We start from the raw sequence: 25,785 nt of genomic DNA, 5'->3' as shown, positions 1-25,785 counted from the left end.
TTATCAATGTGGCTCCAAATTGACAAATTTTCCAAGAAATGGGCAAAATACGAAAAAGGGGGTGGGTGACTTGGGGCAGCCCCCTGAGAGGGTAGGCATTGTTGTGCCCTCACTTATTTAAATGTAGCTGATGGAGAAAAGCCTACTCTTTCGTCTGCAAGTGATTTCAAGAAAATAAAAGTTGTTTTTATACCTAACCGTAGCATCATTTTGCCACATTGAGGGCTCCAAAGGGCAAGATATTTTAATAGTCAAGCTTTGGATAAGGGTGGGGTACCTTCGACAGGCTCTTGCGGGACTATGTTTTAAGGTGTCCGAATGTAATTGCTTGCGACCTGCAGAGCAATCCCTCCTCTAACTTTTCCAAGAGGTTTCATTAACATAAAAGCTGCTTAAATATGTAAAAAACGCCTTTTTCCCTCATACCCATATATGTAATATACATTTTTCTATAGCGACGCTCATGACATGCATTCATGCGTGCTAGTCACACCAACAAAGGCAAGACAAGACCGATTGAGTCTATTGTACTCTTTTGAAAGGAAAGCTATAGCGAGCGCATTGAAGTCGGTATCACTCGTGTGACTAGTGACGGAGGTTGCTTTTTGGTGTCATTTAATCGCAATATCGGGGAATACATTTGGAAGTATTTTCCCTATATCTAACCAAATTAAGACATTAATATTGTCATGAAGCATATCAATATTCTCGTTAATATATTCTCTTTCGTGTTGAATGCTGATATTTTTCATTAATTGTTGATATTAATGACGAACGGAAAGATATCAATGCACATGCAAATTTTTGCCTAAAAACCTGGAAATTTTGGCATAAATTCTTATATTTTTCAAAAAATATTAAAGGGGAAGTTCACTCTGACAAAAAGTTTATTGTAAAAATAGCAGAAAAAATAATCAAAAATATTGCCGAAGGTTTGAGAAAAATTCATCAAATAATTAAAAAGTTATTAGAATTTCAATTATTTGATTTGTGACGTCATGTGCGAGCAGCATTCCTACATAGCGAATGGTAAAAAATCAATGAAATGTCATTTTCTCAGAAAATTGAAAATGGTTTTCACTGTACCTTTTGTATATCAATAGACAAATCATTTCACACCCGATCATGAATAGAAAAAAAATTAAGTCATCAGGAACCATACAAAATTCAAAATTCATGCATTTTATATTACATAACACATGGGGCAGCTGCTCGTTTATGACGTCACAAATCCAAAACTTTGAACTCTAATAACTTTCTTACTCTTTAACGGATTTTCGTCAAACCTTCACCAATATTTTTTACTATTTTTTCTGCTATTTTTACAACAAAGTTTTCTTCAGGGTGAACTTCCCCTTTAACCGGACTGTCCAAAAAATGATTGCAATCGATTTCTACTGTCTAAATCATTGTGAAATGCGTATTCATTTAATATTTTTCCATTGTTTGTGCAAAAATATGAAAATAATTGATTTTCATGAAAAATCAAAGATGGCCGACAAAAATGGGGTCCTCTGGGCCTTCCGTACAGGATATGACCCGGCAGCAACACATTTTCTTGACCACTGATATCATGCCAACATGTTGGGACCATCAAACCTTATGTACCCGATCAGCTGAATAAACTCCCCCTGCCCCCGGACTAACGGGGCGTGCTTCGCACAGCTCAGCCAGCCAGCGCCAGGCTAGCTCACTCACGAAAGAGAAAATGTTCGAATCCGATCAACCCAAGTGAAAGTAGGCGAAAAAATCTCCACTTTGCTTCTAATTCTTCAGGATTGTCAATTAAATTATTCCTGAAACTGAAAGTCGAGGTGTAAAAGTAATCCACTTGTTAATCCCATCGTTGATCCACAGTTTCAGCTCGAATAAGGCGCAAGCAAGCTTACGAAAAATGCCTCGCAGTGCTCGTGAACTTTCCTTCTCGGAGCTTCCTGGCGCAGCGCGGCCGGCTGGAGCCACTCCAGGGCGCATCGGGGGCCATGTGCATGGAGTACCGCTGAAGAGTTTTCATCACACACATTGCAGAACCTGGAAATAAAATGGCTTGTTAGACTACTTCACCAGTCGTTCAGTAAAATTATCTTAATTTACATGGGAAATCAATGTACGATTATACAAAAACTGGTAGAATTTACTGGGTAAAATGAAAATGTGATAAGGAGGTTCCACGTGGGTGTTAGTTGTTGTTGTTGTTTTAGCTTATACGGCGCGTATCATATAAGCTGCCGTATAAGCTAGGAAGTTGAACATGCTAGACTTGTTAAACAGTCGTTTGTATGAATTTTATAATTTAACAGCTAAAAATCCTGATTATCCGGGAGATTTTGGCATGGGGTCGGGAAAACGGGAGATTGGATCGCAATCCAGTATTCTCCCGCAGGATCCGGGAGACTTGGAAGCTCTGCTTTTCATTCTCAAGTTCCTTTCTCTCGTTTTTTTCTTTCCCTTTTCCTTCCTTCCATCCATCCTTTACCTTTTCTTCCTTTCTTTCCTTTTACCTTTTTTCTTTTTTTATTTGTTCCTTTCTTTCTTTCCTTTCTTTCTCTTCCCCTCAGTTTTTTTCTCTATTTTTTCCTTTCATTTTCTTTCTTCCTGATTTTCTTTATTTCTGTCTTTCGTTCTTTTGATCTTTCTTTTATTTTCCATCCATCCTTTTCTTTCTTCCTTATTTTTTTTTCTTTCTGCCTTCCTTCATCTCTTTCCTTCATTCCTTCCTTCATTTCTTTCTGTCTTTCATTCTATCTATCTTTCTTTTCTTTCTTTTTTTCCTTCCTTCAATCTATCCTTTTACCTTTTCTTTCTTCCTTTCTTTTTTCTTTCCTTTCTCTTGTTTTCTTTCTTTCCCTTTCTCTTCCTTCCATCCATCCTTTACCTTTTCCTTTCTTTCCTTTTACCCTTTTTCTTTCTTTATTCGTTCCTTTCTTTCCTTTCTTTCTCTTCCCCTCAGTTTTTTTTCTTTCTTTCTTTTTTCTTTCCTTCCTTCTTTCCCTTCTTTCTTTCTTTCTTTCTCTTCCCCGCAGCCATTCTCTCTCTCTTTCTTTCTTTCTTCTTTTTTTTTTCTTTCTTCCTTCCTTTATTTCTTCCTCCTTTCTGTCTTTTTTTTTTTTTCATTCTCTCCCCCTCTCTTAATTTTTTTTTTTCTCTGGTTATTTTCAGTGAATTCCCCTTTTTTATTGCGCGTCCTAGTCCCTTCCAAAATATATGAGATTAGGAAATAGATTAAAGAGCATATGGACCATATATTTTGTCATGATGTACAAGATAAAAATCATTAAAAAAAGAAATACAAGGTACATGTACATCAGTAGTCATGTTGAAAAATATATTAAAGCCATCAATGGTATGGTATGTAAAACAGTAAGCCTATAACTTGTTTTAAAGCAATAAAACTTTGTTTTGAAGGATTTTTTCGGGCAAGTGAAATCTATATTCGGGCAAGTATTTTCTAACTATAAAAATTTACTTGCCCGACTGGGCAAGTGCTTCAAAAAAGTTATGTAGCACCCTGCAATGTCAAACATATGTCCTCACTTACAAAAAAAAGCAATTGAAACAAGTTTTACTGTACATAGCAAACTGTTGGCCCTCTAATCAGACCATAAATGCTGAAAACAATCACTGGTGAAAAGGTACGCCAATGACCTTCACATGGACAGCATTGTTAGTACAGATTCAAATAACCTTACACAAATAACTTATAATTGCAACACAAGGCAGATCTATCCTGTAAGAATCACACACTTGAACATACCTGTTTAATTCATACATGATTTGGCTTTGGCTTTAGTATAGTTCCTCATATGCAAAAATACTCCAAGAGTGGAAGTTCTGAGAATCATCAGCTACATTGGAAGACTATTCTAGCAAATGATACACTTCCATGGTATAGATATTCTTCCATTATACGTGACATCCAAATAGAATCTTTAGGAGATTATGCGTGCGAAGGATAATGACAGAGGCCCTCTGACGGAACCTCTGACTCTTGTATGCATAGATGAACGGATTTACGGCTGTACTGAGGGCCAATGTTATATTACAAGCACTAGACAGACTGAGGAATACACCAGAGTTTCCCAAGTTTGTGTTTGCTATGTAGGTAAAGTAGGCTAAACAGGTAGGTAAAAAACACAGGATGAAGCTGCCTAGGATAAGGCCAACTGTGATGGTGGCCTTGATGTCTTTCATCAGGCGAGGTTTCCGTCGCACACCGTTCTTGAAGAGAACGGCTATCTCTAGCTGCGCCACACGACGGGTCTGCCGTCTCGCCTCTCTAAACATGACAAAGTAGAGGAAGACCATGATGAGGAGAGGAACAATGAAGCAGCATGTGAAGAGGAAGATGAAATACTCTTGAGGCAGGATGAAAAGATAGCTGCAGACTGGTAAAGGGGTGTCCATTGTATTGTGCCATCCAAACTGCGGCAGGAGACCAATCAGCAACCCAAAGAACCAAGCTAGGAAGAGATAGACATTCACTCTTAATTCCGACATGATCACAAAGTACCTCAGGGGTTTGGTCACAGCTGTGTAACGATCGACAGCTATCAGAAGAAGGTGGAAAATAGAGACAGGAAAGTTTATCATGAGAAGGGTAAGACTCCAAAGGCATGTAGTGTTCTGGCTGATGTCCATGGTTGTTGAGACTATAAGACACAATGGAGCCAAGACCACGTAAAAGAGGTCCGCACATGCAAGACTCACGATATAAGTGTTTGCAGGCACTCTTAAGATGGATTCTCTCTGGTAAGTGAAGATGATTAACATGTTCCCAATGGCATTGATAACAATAATGATGGCAATGACTACATAGATGGCCACTTCCGACATCCTAAAGATTTCAGCTTGCAAGACACACGAACTGAAAACTGTCAAGGAATCTTTCCATGACCAGCAGCAATAGGTGATACATGACGAATGCTTTTTTAACCAATGTCCAGTGCCTGCTGCAGCTAACAAAATCAGAGCAAAAATATCATCCGATTCGCCTCCCTCAGAGGCTCAGAAGCGATATCTGCATCATTCTCTATGTATCTGTGTGTTACCATAGTAACAGGAGGAACTTCCCATTCATGATGCATTGTACCTTCAGGAGCAGGTGTTTTGCACCTTCCAGGCCATTCGTGCTTTATCACCTCTCCTTTGTATTTACAAATAAAGTTGTTTCCATCACCCTGGAAATGATCGCCGCCTGATGAGGGCTACCTAAAATATGATCGACAGCACTGACTCTGCATCAACAATGGTGGCGGTATAGTCTTTGAGATCAAATGTGTTTTTACCATTTCATTATTTTTTATCAACCAATCATTGGGTCAAGGCTTTGTTGGTTCATTTATCAGGCAGTACATTCTTCGGCATCCATAGTGATTGTTGCCATGTGTTGATGACGGAATGAATTAATATCACAGACAGAATCCTAAGTGCACTTTATCAGAGCATAGAAAAAAAGAGATCCGAATCAAACCTATATTGTGGATAAAAGTTTAACAAAATACTCTTCAAACTAGGCATACAGTACATATAAACAAGCTGGTGCAGAATCATTTCCAGAGACAGTTGAGTAAAGCAGAAACATACTTTTTGTCCTCATTCCCATTCAAATCCTCCATGACTTTGTTAAAGGGATGCTCCAGGCTGAAGATACATGTATTTATAATTCAATAAATAGAGTAAAATTCAGAGCAAAATGCTGAAAATATGATAAAAAATTGGATAAAAAATAACAAAGTTATTGAATTTTATAAAAGATTTGCATTAATCCGGTGAAACAGTTCTAGGCAGGTCTTTATGAATATTCATTAGGTGGGCTGAGGATGTCATATCCCCACTTGTTCTTTTGTATTTTATTATATGAAATTAGGCTTATTGGGTCAATCCGTATCAAATCAACCAATGCTTGTCACCCGACCCCCTTCGATTTTCTTTAAACTCGCACCAAATGTTCCCCCAAGTGTCTGACGGAAAAAACTGCAATATTTTGCCCAAAGGTCAAACGGTTGCTAGGATATGGCCTCCCTTAGCAACCAATGCGTGGCCAAACAATAAAGTTTTTAAAAAATTAGCTAATTTTGATTGACTGCTGGAGCCAAGTTTGATGATGCAGTGTTCTAATTTTCTGTAAATTGGAAGAACTTTATAGTCGTAACACACACAATATAATATGACGTGGACCTGACCAGCCGTTATTGCGCACAAGGTCGCCGAAAATGGTGTTAATGGTGAAAATGGTGTTAAGCGTCCAAGTCAATGTTTTTGGGTGCATGTTTGGAGGCTCATAACTTCCAAATTCAATTAGATTAGAACCCAATATTATGCATATTTGAAGACTATGACTTGCTCAACAGACCTACAAAAAATTGGCCCTACCATGCACGTCGATTTCTTGTAGGGCGCCCTCAAAGTTTGATTTTTTCTAAAAGTTGCCAAGTTCAAGGTCACGAATCACCCCTCGTCCCATCCAGGTGCGCCCCCAATTTCTGTATACTGATAGACACTTACCTATATTTTCATGGGATACTTAAAAATTTTTGTGACCGAAATGTTTAATAGCTGGTTTACGCATTCGACAATGGTCGTAAACACCCCAAAATCTATGTAAAACGACACATACAAGTTTTCAGCACATTTCAAAAAAATGAAAAGGGTGCAATCACTGGTATTGTCTGTAATGGTAGTCTGTAATTAGTACTAAAAGGATATGCATCACAAATAGTTTGTCTTATTTGCAATGACCTTGAAAAACACAGCTGAAAATCATCAAAAACAATAAATCGGGTCAATTTTCCGTAATGATAGGGCATTAAAATGTGTTTACACCCACTTTCACTTGTGTGTCATTTCAATACTAATGGTGACTGTAAGCTGATAATTGCAAATCATGCTCCTTTCTGGTTCTATTTTAGGCTCCAAATAATACATAGTCATATCTTTATCTTTTGACCTTGACATTGATCTAAAAATAGCTATAAATGCCCAAACATTAGCATATTCACAACACATGTGAGCTTTACAACACATTTGAAAATTATTTTTTTCTCAGACTGAATGCCTGATCATATGGATATTTGCAGTATAGGTAGTCCATAATGAGTACTTGGAAGATATAGTATTAATTAATTGTTCTTACATGACAATGACCTTGAAAATACAGCTGAAATTTATACAAAAAATTAATAATCTGCCAATATCCCATTATAGGTTGTTTACACCAACTTTCACTTTTGTCTCATTTCAATACTAATTGTGACTTTTAGCTGATAATTGCAAATCATGTTCCTTTCTTGTTCAATTTTAAGCTACAAATAATACATAAAGTAAAATATGTATATTTTGACCTTGACATTGATCTAAAAATAGCTGTAAATGCCTTAACAAGTGGAATGCCTCTGGCCGTCTCACCTGCATCACGCGATTCAATATAGCAGCAGTGCTGATTTTGAAAATTACTATAACTCGCACAAGATGTTCAGTGATACTTGGTTACTCTTATTTCCACGTTTTATGAACTAGACCAATACACTTATAGAGATATGATGGCAATTCAACAAATACCCCCAACGTGGCCAAAGTTCTTTGACCTTACATGACCTTTGACCTTGATCATGTGACCTGAAACTCGCACAGGATGTTCAGTGATACTTGATTACTATTATGTCCAAGTTTTATGAACTAGACCAACACACTTTCAAATTTATGGCTGTAATTCAACAAATACCCCAATTTGGCCAAAGTTCATTGACCCTAAATGACCTTTGACCTTGATCATGTGACCTGAAACTTGCACAGGATGTTCAGTAATACTTGATTACTATTATGTCCAAGTTTCATGAATCAGATCCATAAACTTTCAAAGTTATGATGGTAATTCAACAGATACCCCCAATTCGGCCAAAGTTCATTGACCCTAAATGACCTTTGACCTTGGTCATGTGATGTGAAACTCATGCAGGATGTTCAGTGATACTTGATTAACCTTATGTATAAGTTTCATGAACTAGGTCCATATATTTTCTAAGTTATGATGACATTTCAAAAACTTAACCTTAGGTTAAGATTTTGATGTTGATTCCCCCAACATGGTCTAAGTTCATTGACCCTAAATGACCTTTGACCTTGGTCATGTGACATGAAACTCAGGCAGGATGTTCAGTAATACTTGATTAACCTTATGGCCAAGTTTCATGAACTAGGTCCATATACTTTCTAAGTTATGCTGTCATTTCAAAAACTTAACCTCAGGTTAAGATTTGGTGTTGACGCCGCCGTCGGAAAAGCGGCGCCTATAGTCTCACTCTGCTATGCAGGTGAGACAAAAATGGGCCACTACACATGTATAAAAACAATTTAGCCCGCGCTTTGTGTTTGCATTGCCTGTTCGATGGAACATCTATTCATCTATACCAATTCATTTATTGATTTATTCATTCAGTCATGGTTAAACAGGTTCACAAGTTCAGAGTTATTAGTATATAAAATCATAGTAACAAGTACAATAACAAGGTATAATTCATATCAAAATAGTATGAGACATAAAGAAATATTAACTGATCAATGTAATACAAAACACGGAAACATTGTTGAAGGGCTTATAGTAAAACGAACAAGGGAACTAAATAGGCCTTTACTAATTCAAATTTTTGGGCACCTTATCCGTCAGTGTGCATCTTGTTTAATGATCATATTGCTCAGATCAATTTTCAGGACACAATACACAGTCCGAAAATAATACCTCACGCTCGCATTTTTTATAGGGCTTAGTACCGTTACGACTATAGATACCAACAACAAGTGGAATGCCTCTGGCCGTCTCACCTGCATCACGCGATTCAATATAGCAGCAGTGCTGATTTTGAAAACTACTATAACTCGCACAAGATGTTCAGTGATACTTGGTTACTCTTATTTCCACGTTTTATGAACTAGACCAATACACTTATAGAGATATGATGGCAATTCAACAAATACCCCCAACGTGGCCAAAGTTCTTTGACCTTACATGACCTTTGACCTTGATCATGTGACCTGAAACTCGCACAGGATGTTCAGTGATACTTGATTACTATTATGTCCAAGTTTTATGAACTAGACCAACACACTTTCAAATTTATGGCTGTAATTCAACAAATACCCCAATTTGGCCAAAGTTCATTGACCATAAATGACCTTTGACCTTGATCATGTGACCTGAAACTTGCACAGGATGTTCAGTAATACTTGATTACTATTATGTCCAAGTTTCATGAATCAGATCCATAAACTTTCAAAGTTATGATGGTAATTCAACAGATACCCCCAATTCGGCCAAAGTTCATTGACCCTAAATGACCTTTGACCTTGGTCATGTGATGTGAAACTCATGCAGGATGTTCAGTGATACGTGATTAACCTTATGTATAAGTTTCATGAACTAGGTCCATATATTTTCTAAGTTATGATGACATTTCAAAAACTTAACCTTAGGTTAAGATTTTGATGTTGATTCCCCCAGCATGGTCTAAGTTCATTGACCCTAAATGACCTTTGACCTTGGTCATGTGACATGAAACTCAGGCAGGATGTTCAGTAATACTTGATTAACCTTATGGCCAAGTTTCATGAACTAGGTCCATATACTTTCTAAGTTATGCTGTCATTTCAAAAACTTAACCTCAGGTTAAGATTTGGTGTTGACGCCGCCGCCGCCGTCGCCGTCGCCGCCGCCGTCGCCGTCGGAAAAGCGGCGCCTATAGTCTCACTCTGCTATGCAGGTGAGACAAAAACTAGCTTTGAGCTGCCGATCGATCAGATTGTGGATGAAAATATTGTTCACCCCGGCCCCGTTAGTGAAAGCTGGATCCGCCCCAGAATATATTGTTTAAAAAAAGGGGAAACACTAGGCCACGCGGTATTTGTCATGTTTTAGTGATAAATACATTGAGGCAGTATATTGACATATAATCAGTGGAAGAGAAAGAGCATCTTATAGGCCTATATAACGCACAAAGCAAAATAATGAAAAATGACGACCAAGCTAGTTCAATACAAAATGATTTCCTTTTCCTTTAAAAAAAATGTAATATCTTATTCTATTACAACACGTGATAATAATGAACAAATCAAAATACAGAACCTAAAGAAATTGATAACAATTCAGTGAATCGGAATCGAAACAAAAATGCATATGTAAATATAATTATTAAAAAAAAATAAAAAAGGAAAAAAAAAAAGAATAGCCCTTTCACAAGCAACCATAATTCTCCCACCCTTCATACCCTGGACAAGTAAAGAAAAAAATACAGCTAGAGAAACGAAGCAAAGATGAAAAGCAAGGAAAGGGAAGGAAAGCCGTCTCTCGGTACCTGGTACTCTGCCCAGATATCCAGATGTAGGACCTATTCTCCGCGATTTGAAAAACAACGTGCATAACATCACAATTATTATGATGGTCATTTCAAAAAGTTCCTTGGTTGTTTCCAAGTTATTTAATTTGCCGTCGAGGGACTGCGCGAATGCACACGCTCCTACAGGAAATGAATGAAAAAGTCGCAAATAGACTACGCCGTTCAATCCAATACTGTACTGTATAGCCGGTATACAGATCGGCACAAGCGCAGAGGCGATGGATATGAATATTCATGAGCAGGTATTGATGTCATTTGGTCTCAAGGTGGCGCTCTTCATTTTTTATGTCAATTCCAAAATATGCATCAAAAGAAAGCTCACTTGGCAAAATTTCTCTTCTTCATATATTTTTTTGAGAATAAAAACAGTTCTTTTGGCCAATGCAATACATTTTATGGACTCAGAACTTGTTTATGAGTATTGTGAAAAGCGAAGAGTGAAATCTAAAAGAATGTTTTTAAATAAACCAATGTCACAATTTACCTTTAATTTATTTTTTATTACTTATACGAGAATCCAAACCATACAAAAAAATTCTATACTATACATGGGACTACATGTTTTTTACTTAATTTCAATTTAACAGAAAACTATTGCTTGTTTTGTAAAATTTTCTTTTGGATAATCTGAAGGTCATCATTTTACATCATATCAAAAGAAAATTTTAAAATATAAGTTCATTTTACGTTGCCTGTGTGTGAATATTTCAGATGTCACTCCGTAACTGGGTATGGGTTTGTTTTAAGTAGTAATTAGAACAACATAGAATCCAATCAATAACTCAACATTGTGATAGCCATTTAAATTTCAGAGTTTGAGCAATATGTTTTCTCCTAAAATATGCATGTCCATTTTACGTCACTCTGTAACCATGATTATGAATATTCATATCTCATTAATTCAGTGGATCAAAATAACAAATTTTATTATTTTGAAAAGTGGGTTTCAGCGACTACTGTCAGGTACCATTTCTTTCCAAATAACTATTTAAATATGGGTGATATCTTTGTTTGAATGCTAATAACTTGTTTCTGAATGTCACTCCGTAACCGTGGAACTGCCCAGCTCTTTATAAGATAGTGAAGTTAGAGACAACTCTGTTGCGGATATATTGACTGTCTTGTCTTTGACTCATCCCCCCCACTTAATAGTACAATGTACATCATCACAGATTTACGCCAATGCTCTGAAAATTGTTTTATGATGTTACATTCGGTAAATCTTGTAGTCCACATGTAAGTGTAAAACTATCAAAAATGATCAAAACGATCAACTATTGTTTTCAGTTAATGTTGCAATGTTCAGCATGAAAGTCTTTGGACTACAAAATTGACAGAGTGTTTCATCATGAACAATTTTTAGAGTCAATAAAGTGAATATTCTTTATTTTCTTTATAGTTTCAATAAAATTTAAAAAAAATTGAAGGAAATATGGAAAAGATGGCCATTTCATTAAATTAGAAACATGACGGTGAAGCAAACCCTGTCTCTTTGGGATCAAAATTTAGCATTTTACATCACATACTCTTATTCTTAACTGTCAATCCCTTAAATTATGTACTTTTCTTTATCTTTTTTTTTAATTCTTTCACTGCAGCTGTCTGCAGAGTGGATTTGGCGTATTACAAATCCCATCTATTATCATAATTATTATACAGTAGCAGCCAAAACTGTTAGAACACCTAGCACATTTAAATCATTTTAGTTGTTTTGTTTTCATTTAGTTGACCATTTGAGTTAATAGTTGGAATGTCTCTCAAAGTCATCTATGCTTTAGAAACAAGTAATTCCCCATAGCCCAGGAGACTAGATTTTCTAAAACATGGCAGGTATTTGGGGGCATTGTAGAACGAATAAGTCTGCAAAGATTTACAGTATATACCTCAAACACTTTTGAGTTGTCACCTTGTATGTAATTGCAATTTCATATCTAACTGCATTTGGTACTTAATGTTTAATACATGGTCTATGCAGAAATTGAACATCAATTGCACAACCATTTTTTTAGCTACAATGTACTCATTACCCGACGATTGTAATTATATAAATTCTGTATCAAAAGATGCCTAAGACCCTATGATACAGTACAAAGTCATGAAAGCTTTTGACGCACAAATATTGTCATCAAAACTTATTTCAGCGACTGCACGTGGGTTCAGAATCCCTCAGAGTTTGTGTGGAATGGGTTGTCCTAATAATCTGGACCGCTACTGACTGTATGTCAAGAAACTGTGAAATAATCCTTAAGAAGTAAATTTTCATTCACATGAGCTTTGTTTTCCCCTATCAAAAATGAGATTTAAGCAGTAATAAAAGGGTGAAGCAGCTGCAACTCACCCTTTTCCCCAAATGCTGTATTTAAATCGTGAGAAGTATGGGAGACTTATGGGTTGGTATTAGCTCACTCTCCCATTGAATAATTTCCTAAAGACCATCAAGACAAAGGAGACAAATAAAAGCAAAGAAATTTGCTGGGTTTGAGTCAACAAACTTAGTTGAAAGGCAAGTCCAAAACCATAACAACTCTTTTGCAGACAAGAATTTCAATATACTGATCAATATCTCTTTTTTAGTACAAACAACGGTGGACTGGAACCATCTTCCAGCCACCATAGCAAGTTCTCAAGACAGTCGGAACCTTCAAGGCAGCTGTCGAATAGTCTGCTGTGCAAACCCTTCACTCAAGTAAAGGGTCTGAATTGCAGCCTACTCATGCCTTGTGTAATGAATGAAACAGCAAGTTTTGTATATGCTAGTCTTTGTGTGGAGACACACTTGTTGATCAAAGTTTCAATCAGGGTCTGTGCCCGCAGACTAGATGTCGAAGGCCATCTTCACCGGTACAGCTAATCTTAATAAGCCCTGTCTCTCACCCGATGCACGCTATACCATAACAGTCCTGCACTGTACACATCTAGATCCAGACTTCTGTCTGTGTAGTGTGTATGCTTGTTCACTGCAACCATCCTGCCTGTGGGAATCTACATGTCCCGGGAGGGCCACTTACATTGACGAGTGGATACCATGCGCGACCATAAAAACACGTAAAAAGGATGTCTTTTTCAAGATAGGCACGTTACGTACTAACGTAATAAGGGTGTCAAAAACACTAAAATAGTGAAAAAAGGGTATCTATTTTCGATAGGAAAGCTACGTGTTTAGGGTCAAATTTGCGAGGGTACAAAAAAATGAGACTAAAATGTTTTATAAAGGATGTACTTTTGGCCCCAACAGTCAACACTACGTGTTTAGAGTACGATTTGCCCGAGGTGTGGGAGGTGGGGCCGTACTAAACCCAATGATGTAGGTAAAGGTAAAACCGAAGACCGACGTCCTTGACGTAATTAGAATATCGCTGTACTTGTTTAGGGGTACAATTCAGGGAATACTTGCCAAGAGTATCGTTTTGTTTCCTATACTTGTTAAGGGTAGGGTTTCACACGCCAATACCTGTTAAGGGGTGCATTTTCAGAATATGGAAAATAAGTGTTTAGGGTGCTTTTCGAGACCCCATAGTCGCGCATGGTATCCACTCGTCAATGGAAGTGGCCCCCCCCCCCCCCCCCGGGCTACATGTAGAGTAAAGTGCCCAAATATCGGACAAAAATTACTTCTACTCCCTCCCCACAACTACAGGGACAAGCACTGACAAGCAATGGCCACCGCAGGGCTTCCCCATAGCAGGAAATTTGAAACCCTTCCAAATATGGCACTCTCCCTAACATCTCGGTCGATTGAATAGGAAATGCATGCTGGAAATGCTGGTAACAAGTAGTTTGGTCCAGTGGTTAGAGGATTTGGACTCATAATCACAAGGTTGTGAGTTTGAATTCTCACTCTGCCATTGTCTCCACTTTGATAAAAAGGCCAAAGCCCGGGGGGGGGAGGGGGTACTCGACCAAAAAAGTAGTAGGTATGTGCCGCGGGCTAGACAAAAAATGGGGGCCTTGGAGCGGGCTTATTGTAAAAGGAGGGTCCTCGGAATGGGCTTCGGAACTACAATTTAATTCAATACAGGCGAAAGTTAGAGCCCGCTTACATAACGCGATAAGCTCGCTCGTAAAATCTGTGGTCAGAGATTTTTTTAAGGTCCCTGTGAGGCACCGCCGTAAACGACGTTCTCCCACATAACTTCTCTTCGAGCTCAGTTTTTTTTCAAAATTGAAACACGACTTGCTGTTCTTCTAACATCCATATATCTTCGTACGGATTCCTGATGTACGTCTTTTATGTATGGTTGAACTTCTGAGATGATCCCCTTTGCATACATACCAAATACGTCACAATCTGATTTGACTCAACAAAATTACAAACGGAGGAAGTTGGAGATTGGTCATTTTAGGTATGTCTGTCTTTCTTACGTAGTTAAATCTTTCCCTGCTCGTACATGTTTTAGAAATTATAATAACGTGAATAAGCATACTTCGATCTTAATTTTTATGCAAAGATCATTTGCGTGATTACAATGGCCTTGAAAATATAACGACGAATCTGCGGGGCATTTCTACGTCGATTGATGCATCGTTGAGTATCTTCCGGTGCCCCACGTACTCCTATTTGTGTAAGTTGAAGGTGAGTGTGACGCTTGAGCTCCGAGCTCGTGCGCTCAACTTATTCACACATTACAGGCCTCAGCTCCGGGCCGTTTCGGAAAAATATCACGATTGACGCACTTGAAGAGATAGATCTAGACCTAACTTTTATGATATTTCGTTGATTATGATATGTAAATTTTATGTATATTAATATTACCCATTGGGTCCGAATGACGGCGTTTTAAATTGCATTCGATCAACTTTCCCAATCAGATTTAGGGCTGATTTACGGGCGGCATGCGCCTGCAAGTGTGAAAGTGCCGTGATGGACCACCCTGCTGTGAGGGGATTAGCGGTGCCGCACATGGGGCAAAGCGTTCGAGAGTCAGTCCTCCTTCTGTAAGGCCAAATAAAAAAAGATAGTAGTTGATCGTCCGGGTTTTTTTAGAGAAGTGATGAGGGAGGTCCTTACTATTTGCTATCTTTCTATTTTCTTTTTAAACAAGGAGGCATTTTCTCGGCCCGTTTTTTGACATCAGTGCAAGGCTCGACATTAGCGGTGGCCCGGTGGCCCGGGGCCACCAGAAATTCACATCGGGCAACCATTATTGATAAAATGTTAAGTTTTGGTGGCCCGAATCGGGCAACCAATAATTTTCAAAAGTAGCGCAATTTTTCTCCCGATTTTGCACGCATTTATCAACTTTCTACAGTTCAAATTGCAACCCAGTTCGTCATGCGCCCTTTTTGTTGATCTACACACAAATACACACACACAGTTTGCATATTAGGCCTACAGTTATAGCATACAGTAGCTATTATCCAGCCAGCCGCACCGGCCGGCTGGCGTGAGCTTTGCATGAAGCCACTGCATACAGCTGTGCTCTAGATCTAGCTCAGCCTATTCACACTCTGGGAGCTGCGATAAAAAATGTTGCTGCTTAGAAATCTTCCACAGAACTTTGAAAATCTGAGTCAAAGTCACATTTTACACCAATGAAATGACATTCTACAGTCTATATTACGAAAATTTGGTGTACCCTGATTATTTGCAAGCATTAAGAAGAGGAATTATGACCTCTCTTTTGACTACAAAAGACCGATTTCCAAATGAATTAATACACATAAAAACACATAGGCATGTACATCACAGTCCCACATGTGCATTTGTATGTATGTTGATACTTGGTTTCTTTCGAAGCTGTGTCTTTTCTAGCCAAAAATAAACAGACAGTTTCTTTCTTTCTTGTTTATAAATGACTTCTTAAACCACTCTTGAGATACATTGGGAAGGCATTTCATTGATATGAAATGTGAATTTTTTCAACATTTTGGCAAATATAGGGAAGGACTTTTCTCACACTTTTTTTCCAGATATAACTATTGCCGTTTTCTTCTTATTTTTTTTCTTTCATTTTTTTAAAAACAGTTGGTTAAACCATTTATACCCCTTCCAGTCAGAATAGACTGTTGCCACAGCTGTTAAATAATATTCGTAATGACTTCTTAATTTTCCCCTTTTCCCCATGTTTATATTAATTTTGTTTTATTCATTTTTCTTTCACTTTTTTTTCTCTAAATTTTCTTCTTTTTTTCCCCCTGTTCTTTGTTTTTCCTTTCTTCATTTTCTTTCTTTTGTTTTATTTCACTTATTTCTTTTATTTTTGTTTTCTTTTTGTAATATACTTTTTGAAAATTATTTTCATTTGTTTCCCCCTTTTATGCATTGTTCTAATTTTTACAATGATAGAAACAAATTATATTTTACCACAAGCCAATTAGCAAAAACAGCAAACAAGGTTTACATACAAGATGATAAAGTGAAAGTAACTTAGTGGTAGTGGCTGCAGAATTAATATTTCAGAAGTTTGTTTTATTAATTTTTAATGTGTTTCTTTATATTTTTCGGGCCACCAAACTTTAATATCGGGCCACCAAAAAAAATTATTTGATGGTTTTGGTGGCCCGAACGGGCCACCACCAAAAAAAGTTAATGTGGAGCCTTGCATCAGTGATGAGGGAGGTCCTTACTATTTTCTATTTTTTTTGCTATTTTTTATTCAAATGATTGTCAGGCCATGTCAAGCTCGAAATTATGTGATTGTGCAAGCTCAATATTAATAATATATGAGTAGAAATATATACATGTATGTATAGATATATATATATATATGCATAATATATATATATATATATACAAGTGATTGGAAATTTATGGAAAATGTATTGTGCGATAAAAATCTATTGATGTATTACTAATGTATACCGGTACTGTATTGTTGTAAAACAAAATGTTCATGTCAAGTGAATGATTTAAACATTATTCTATATTAATATATAATATATATTATATTATTAAGCAAGGGTAAAAAATGCATTGGGGGGGGGTTCATTTTTATTACCATGGAGCCATGTTCAGTTTTCCAGAGCCAATCTCTTTTTTAGCTCTGGGCATGGTTTCCGTCGCAGTTTCCAGCTGCTTGTATATTCGTTTACATAATGTTTAATACTGTTCAATTTTTATTCATTTTTTTTATTGATATCAAATGTTAAATGATTATTGAATTAATTGTTAATTGTTCACATAATGTTTATTATTTCAATATTTGTTAGTGTTTATAGATCCATTTACTAACTAATTTTTACAATTGTCCATCAAATTGAATAGCTCAAGGAAGAATGAAGTTTTATCAAATTTGAACATAATTGGCACTTACTGGAATCCCATTAATGATTTTCAATCTTGATAATGAATAACCCACTTGAAATTGTTTTTTGAATATTCAATGCATTGCCCGCTGACGTTAGAAAACTCGCCAGAAAATTCAATTCATTTCACAAATTCACATGTCGCGCCAGCAGTCCATCACATCATCCCAGCACACATGCATTCACCCAACAGAGTCACAAGCACAGTAAATCACCGTAACACACATCGAAGTACAGGTGCTATCACTCACCAAAAAACCCCGCTGAAATACAAATTACGTCATTAAAATTGATTTATCTGCGCCATATTTCCAAAGCACGCGAAGGATTAGTTCAGATTTAGGAAGCGGGTTCCCCGAAAATGCACTCAAAATGAAGAAATCCGTGATCTTTTCCGAGTTTGCAAACTTTATTTTCTCGCTAATTTATGATGGTATCTCCAAAATTCCAATAAAAAAACAAATTAGATTTTTTTTCTTACTTGCAGTTACGGCGATATCGGACTTTGCAATTGTTTTTGAAGTTGCGAGAGAGATCCCAGAGCACATGAGAGCAAATCGCTCGCCAATCTTGTGAATTTTTGTCGCTATTCAGCAGCCATAAAAATAGTAAATATCAAGAAAATTGATGCTGCAATCAAAAAGGGAAGCGGGCGCGGACGAGAAACATCACCATTTTTTTTTTTAGCCAATTTTCGAAAATAGTAAATAGTAAAAAATTTCATGCGGCGGCCAAAATAGATGCACGCGAGGACGATCAACTACTTTCTTTTTTTACTTGGCCTAATAGCTCCATGATCCCAGCATGGATTCCTATTAGATCACAATGTAATTTTCATGGAAAGTCCCCCTTTCCCCTCCCCAGGGGAGGGGGGCAGCTGGCACCAGCCAGAATATTTTGATGGGGGTGCGGGATATCTATCCAGATATGCTGAGATGAGTTGGGTGAAGTTCCCGAGGGGGGGGGGGCCACTTCCATTGACGAGTGGATACCGTGCGCGACCATGAGATCACAAAAAGCACCCTAAACACGTATTTTCAATATTCTGAAAATGCACCCCTTAACAAGTATTGGCGTGTGAAACCCTACCCTTAACAAGTATTGGAAACAAAACCCTATTGGCAAGTATTCCCTGAATTGAACCCCTAAACAAGTACAGCGATATTTCAATTGCTATGTCACGGACATCAGTCTTTTATTTTATCGCCAGCGGTCCCGTTCGATGGGGGCTGCCATCTTACTTTCTAAACTACACTGTGCGCATGCGCTACTAATCGACGAAGGAGCTAGCTGGGAAAACCCCTCTCTCGCCCTCTGAGCGCTACAGTACATGTACGGACGTACACGAGCGACCGCGAGCCAGTCGACTCTCGAGCTAGATTGCGCTGAATGCATGCAAGCTTCGGACTGACTCGGCCTGGATCAGGGTGACCAGACGTCCCGTATTTTATTCATTTCTAAAACATTCTAGTTTTTTTTTATTTTAAAAATATATAAAAAAAACACAAAATATCATTAGGATTTTCGTTATATGATTGGATTGTTTTTATTTGCTTGAAGTTTGAACTTTTTCCTCTTTCTTTCTTTTTTATCCTTCCTTCTTGCCCTTTTTTGTTACATATCTATTTTTATTTCCTGATCCTTTCTCTCTCTCTCTGTTCATTTTCTTTCTTTCCTTCTTTCTCTTGCCTTCTTTATTACATTTCCTTTTTTATTTCCTTCATTCCTTCTCCCTTCCACTCGTTTTTATTTTCGTTCTTTCTCTCCTTTCATTGTTTTCTTCTTTTTTTTCATTCTGGCCTCCCTTCATTCTTTCCTCCTTTCTTTCTTTCATTATTTTTTCATTTTGTCCTTATTCTTTTCCCTTATACTTTCTTTCCCTTTCTTCCTTCCCTCCTTCCTTCCTGTTTTCTTCTTTCTTTGTTTCTTTCTTTCCAAGAATGAAGGAAACATTTTCTTTCCTTCATTCTTTCTTTCCTCCTCCTTTATTTTGACTTTCACACATTTATTCATCTTCCCTTCATTTCTTTTTTTTTTCTTTCTATATTCAATTCAAAGAATGACAGAAAACTTTTTATCTATTTTTATTCTCTCTCTCATCCTTCTTTTATTAGAACTTTCTTATATTTTTTATTATTTCCTTCATTTTCCCCTTCATTTTTTCTTTCTTTCTTCTCAATTCATCTCTTTTCTTTCTCTCCTTCATTCTTTCGTTCACCCTCCCTTCCAATTCTGTATATTTTTTTCACAAGTCTAACACTGTGTAGCCTTCTTTCTTGATCTTTTTTTTGGTCGATTGTCCTGTATTTCATTTTGTGAAATCTGGTCACCCTGGCCAGGACTCGGCTTCAACTTCAAATCAAATAACAATGAGTCGTCAGACTAAAATAGGCGACTTTTGTTGTCGTGATCGGCGACCAGAAAAACTTGAACAAGAGTCAAGAAAAAGATATGCCAAGGGCAGCGCCAGTAAATCAAATTCAGCCAGGACTGAAAAGAATATAATTAAGAGCAAAAGAATTTTTGAAAAAAAATCGGGCAAGCAGTTTTTTCTATCGGGCAAGCAAATTTTTTTATCACTTGCCCAACAGGGAAAGTGATGATTTTTTTTTTGTAGAGGCCTGTATACCCTCGCAAATTTGTCCCTAAACACGTAGCTTTCCTATCGAAGATCAACGTTCTCGCTCAAAGGCGTCACGGTTGGCGGGCGCCGACAACCCTGAAAATTTTCAGGGCAAATCCGCCAACCGTGAACTTCCCCGACAACCGTGGCCGACAACTGTAAAACAGGCCTAGATCTACACAAAAACTGAATAATATATAAAAAAAACAATCTGCTTTTCAGATCCTAAAATAAACTTGTCGATTATTTCGCCCACGATTTCTTCCCGCGATTTCTTTGACTCGCTACTATGCTGTATACGATACGACCTCGACTGGAGGCCCAATTTAACTCTCTTCCTCTTATGTAGGAAGCGCGAAGATGTTTACCTCGCATTTGCGTATCGCATTGCTCTCATTATTTACGTCTTTAAAATAGTAGTAAATACGCTCAAAAATAAAGTGAGGAGAGAGGGGTACCGTGGGTTACTGGGTTGGGCAATGTTATTTAGATGTTACGAATTTCAGTTGATATTGTCACTTATTTTGTCAAAAGTAAAGTGTGTCAAACATAATATAAAAATTTGATCGAAATTTAGTTTCATCTCGTCCCAGGCCCCAGCCTTATATAGCTACATCTACATGAATTCATTGAATGCATTTCTGATGACACTGCCGTAGAGCGAATTGAGAGAATTATTAAAAGATCACGTTAATAATGACAAAGCCACAGGAATGGATTGATATAATGTCCAACTCATTTACTTACAGCAGGGAAGTGTTATAGAAGGAAATGAAACTCGAAAAGTTCCCTTTGTAGCATGCGCGGAGTCGTTGTTATTCTCCATAATTGGCTTAATCCCACTCTATCAGGCAAGCTCGTAAAATGATCCCCTGCGGTCGGTCGTATAGTCCGCTCACGGTCGCGACAGTGCGGAAGTACAGGACTCGCGCAGTGCAATATGGGATACGCTTATCTGCTAAGATGGACGCCGATTGTAAACACAGTGACATTGACGATATTCTTCGAAACACAATTCTTGGTTTCAAGATAAATAATTGAATTCAAATATCTTTAAAACTTAACAAGTTAGTCTCCTGCATTGTCATTGCAACGAGACTTCGTCTTCGGGGACTGTATACACCTCGTAAGCCTGCGCTCCGGGCCTACGCTATCCCGGTAGATGTGCAGCCTGAGCCGCGCGCAAAATCGTTCCCATCGAAACTGAACTTAAAATGAAACTTCCCAAAGCCCACCAAACACAGCATTTAATGATTTAATAATGGAACATAAACTGAAATAAATAAATCATGGTCATTTCCATGCAATCTTATACCATTATTCAGCTGCACGAAAGTCGCTTTCCATGCACGCGTGGCGCTCGAATCGAGTCGATCAACGGCCAAACTGGAGATTTCGGTGAAAATCAACCAACTTTGAAGTACCATAACTTTTAGGCACGCGAGAACACGCCAATGAGACAACTACCATCATAAAGATATTTTATTCCTCTTCACTTACATATAACAGAAGAATAGCCAAGATTAGCGGGTCATACAATGAAATCTATATATCATATCATATACAAAAATGTAAACAAATAGATAACAAACCTTGTTACTCCGGTTTACGAAAAGTGAATTTGATGAATGAGATATCGGCTGAATCGTTAGAATACACTGGGTGCGAATGTGATAACTACGCATGTCTCCAGCAATCAACAGAGTAGTGCGCAGCCAAAACGTGTACATATAACTTTTCACTCTGAACTCAGCTATTGAGAAATCATGTAAATGACGTCATGTTATCGGCTCCGAGGTAGTGAGATCAAAAGACGAAGTCGTTTGGCTAGGAGAGCGGAGATTAGGAGCGAGGCAGGGAAAGCGATAAAAGTAAGCCTTGGTTGCGTAATCATTGCGGCCTGCAGGGGTATTTTGGGGGCTGGTGAGAGACTTATCAGCAGTTATCAGCAGGGTGTCCCCTCTCAATTTCACTTCGGATTTGCCTAAAGGGGGCAATAAAATCTTACTTTTCGAGTTTCATTTCCTTCTATAACACTTCCCTGCTTACAGCAAAATGATTTATTCACATTTATATTCCAATTTTACTCCATAATTTCCAAAGTCTTGATCTCTACATCGATCTTTTGAAAGTGTTGATTAATTTCGCGACGGTGCGTCTACCAAGTTCTGTGTCACTGCACTCGCGCTCGCCACGGCCACATACAGAATACAAATCGCACATGGCATCGAAATCCTTGATCCGCGGGGATCCGAGTCTTCCAAAATTAGATGGGATCCAAAACTGATTTAATTGGAATGTTTTTTTTTTATTTTCAGATATTCATTGAATCTGTTATAATTTTCATAAGTAATAATCTTTATTAATATTAATTTATTATTCACACTTTTTATCATATTACGACTCATTTTGAATGTGAGTTATACGTACAGTGTATTTTCATTTGTATTGTTTTTTATTACTCTTTGCCTGCCAATTAAATATTGAAAGCACCTGTCACGGTCCTGAGAAATGTTTTTAGTCATCACAGTGAATGCTTCATGAATTTGTTGTATAATTGCTTAACAACTCCCGGTAACAACTACGATTTAAAATAAAATATTATTTGAAATTAATTTGTGTAAAGGAGAAAGAGAATAATGAGAGGTGGTCGTGAGCAATGTAAATGAAAATGATGAGATGTTTGTGGGGGAGGGGATTGGCGAAAAGAATTAAGTCAATGTTCGGAGCAAATTAAATTAATATTCATTTATGGATGTGTCTACTGTGATTGCTGGCTGCAAACCTTTATGGCGATTGGAAAATCAACCCTTGGTCGGGAGGGGTACGTGATTCAATAGATTTCAATAGAAGTACACATTCAACCAAGTGGAATTGACAATTCATTCACAGATATTCATTTCAGGGGCCACGGAAACAGGGGGGGGGGGCTGGGTGGGCTTCAGCTCCCCCACTTTTTTTCCAAAACCGTGTACAAAAACATAAAATGGACCACCTGATTGTGTTTTTTGCATGGTCAACCCCCCCCCCCCCCCACTTTCAAAACCTTTCCGCGGCCCCTGCATATCAAGTACGAATTATTGAAGTTGATATGTGTGAACGTTTTAGAGGATATATATTTCGTTTGTTCACGCCCACATGAGTTGCTAGTATAATTTGAATATCGTTGGATGAATTTTTCAATTTCACTTCTGTCTTTATATGTTTTACATCGGAATTGTGTTTTATATAGTTATCTTTACAACGTCGTTAGCCTAATTACTGCGATGGATGATATTTATGAAATGAGTTGGAATGTGAACGAGACGCCCCAAAGCCGATGGCACGTGATCTAATTAGTATTCACTTTCTGGTTGAGCCAATCATTGTGCTTGAAAACGGGTTTCCCCGAATTCCCGCCCTTGGAATGACTGTGTGCCATGTGCGTGACCTGTTAACCTATTGTTTGAATGCGAATCAGCTGGTTTCGTGACCTCAAATATTCTTCATGTTGTTTACACTGGATGGGGGCTATAAAATTAAGAAGATCTTTCTGACTCTTTTTTTTTTTCATTTTTAATAATCTGTTCGTGAATTTCTGTGACTTAAAAACTGATGCAATTTAGTGAATCACGTACCTCGATCTTCCCACTCATGGTGCAAGGAAATATTTTTAAAATTCAAAATCGCCAAAATATACATGTTAAGAAAGATTATTCAGCCGTCATCATCAGTAGTAGTATAGACATGTCTATAAATATGCATTCGCTTCGAATATTGCCTTCTTTACCAATCCCACACACACGTACGATCTCAACATCCCCTTGTCATTGTCCACGCCACGACCCCTCCCCTTTCGCTCTCTCCCTTCGACCATCCTAACTACAACCCCCCCTCTTCCTCTCTTTCACACACGCTGTATTTGTAGGCCTACATGGTGCATTATTTAAAAATAGAAATCTGCTTTCCCGTCAATTAAGCTTTACTTTCAAAACATTTTAAATCGCAATTAATTATAATAAGAACAAAATCGTAAGATTAAAGTATTATGAATGACTAAAAATATTTCTCCCGCTCGTGATGGACACATTCATTATTTTATAGGTGAGTATAGAACAATACAAATGAACATAGCAATAATTGACAGTGACAAACGAATCTTGATTGGATATTATTAGTATAAACATCATCAACAGAAGTCTTTAAAAGAGAGTTAAAGTTTCAGTGAGTATCTGAAAACAAAACAAACATGCAAATTATACAAGTTGGGGACCCCGTCTCATGAATACCGATGCCCATTATTTGGAAGCCTCGGAAGTTTTCTTCCGAGGCGTCCAAATAAAGTAGGAACAATCTTTGGATTTACTAAGGGCGTGATGTCGCGGCGCAAGCTCAAAGGGCTACGCTTGCGGTCCGTAGATGTAGTCGGTCATTGACACACATTCACAAAATTAATCGAACTTTCTATAAAGGACGTAGTGATCTAGACATTGGAAAGTATGGAGTACGTTTATCGATGTCACTGATGTGAATAAATCTATAAACTGTAAGTATAAAATGAGACTGAATTTAAATCATTTCCTTTGACCTAGCTTTTTCATCAGTACTTGCCTTTCTGCTTCAATCCTATTCGCGCAACCGTTACGGCTGTTTGGCCGGAGAAGCATTAAATAGACATGAAATTTGGTGCATTTAGCAGCAATCTAAGCTCGTCAATATTGATATTTTCTATAGCTACCGCGCGCGGGAGGGGGGACACCCCCCTCTTCTTCTACCCCAGTCTCGATCGGCTATTTTTGTTATGAATACATAACAAAATGGCCGATCGAGACTGGGGTAGAAGGAGAGTAATTTTCGTTTTTTGAGGTTTCAGTCTGTGCCTCGATGTCAGGAGACTGCCACTCATTAGACCTTCATCCATATATTATAATCATGGTAAGTGCATAATTTCTGTTTTCACAATTCATTTGGAGATATATTTAAACCATAAATCACGCTAGTCCCGTGAGTATGGTCAAATACACGGTAAGCCCCTGGGCTCCCTGGGTTACTGAAAACCCAGGAAGGCAGGATTACCAGTGGCAGTAGTATACCCAGTTGTTGTGTGTCCGGACAGGTTGTGTGTCCGGACGATCAATTTTAGAAAGTCATTTGGAAAAATTTACAAGCTAAGTTTCATAAATTTTTAGTACAAAGTGTTAGGAAATATTATAGAGAACAAAATAGAAGATGATTACAACTATTGAATTCATATTTTAGTGTAATCCAAAGACAAAAAAAGAAGGCTTCAAAAATATAAAGTGTCCGGACACCCGAACCCCCATCCTACTAGTAGGCCTGGCTAAGTAAAATAGTTTAGTAAATCACTAAATGATCGCGATATTTGGAAAAGAGGTGGGTATATTGTCTATTGACCTTGAAATGTGACTGAGAGACTGGTCATGACATTTGGGAAAAGTATTGGTGATGAGGTATGCTGGTAATCGGCCGGTGCGAAACTGCATCAGCGCCATGATTTTTACTCTCTTAGAGCCTCATGGCTACTCTAGCCTA

The 25,785-nt window shown here is 37.7% G+C and overlaps 1 protein-coding gene across 1 annotated transcript; it reads right to left on the bottom strand.

The window, feature by feature from the left end:
• Positions 1 to 879: 879 nt before the first annotated feature.
• Positions 880 to 8,326, bottom strand: LOC129265944 (adenosine receptor A2a-like). The gene has a single exon (XM_064102122.1). The coding sequence runs from the start codon at positions 4,831 to 4,833 to the stop codon at positions 3,904 to 3,906; it is 930 nt and encodes a 309-aa protein (XP_063958192.1). The 5' UTR covers positions 4,834 to 8,326; the 3' UTR covers positions 880 to 3,903.
• Between the last annotated feature and the right edge of the window lie 17,459 nt (positions 8,327 to 25,785).

This window comes from Lytechinus pictus, chromosome 7 (assembly GCF_037042905.1).
Source record: "Lytechinus pictus isolate F3 Inbred chromosome 7, Lp3.0, whole genome shotgun sequence".
NCBI classification, from domain to species: Eukaryota; Metazoa; Echinodermata; class Echinoidea; order Temnopleuroida; family Toxopneustidae; genus Lytechinus; species Lytechinus pictus.
This window is presented reverse-complemented; position numbering and strand designations above follow the sequence as displayed.

Coding starts and splice junctions, on each gene's coding strand:
- LOC129265944 (XM_064102122.1), bottom strand. CDS start 4,833: ATGTCGGAAGTGGCCATCTATGTAGTCATTGCCATCATTATTGTTATC.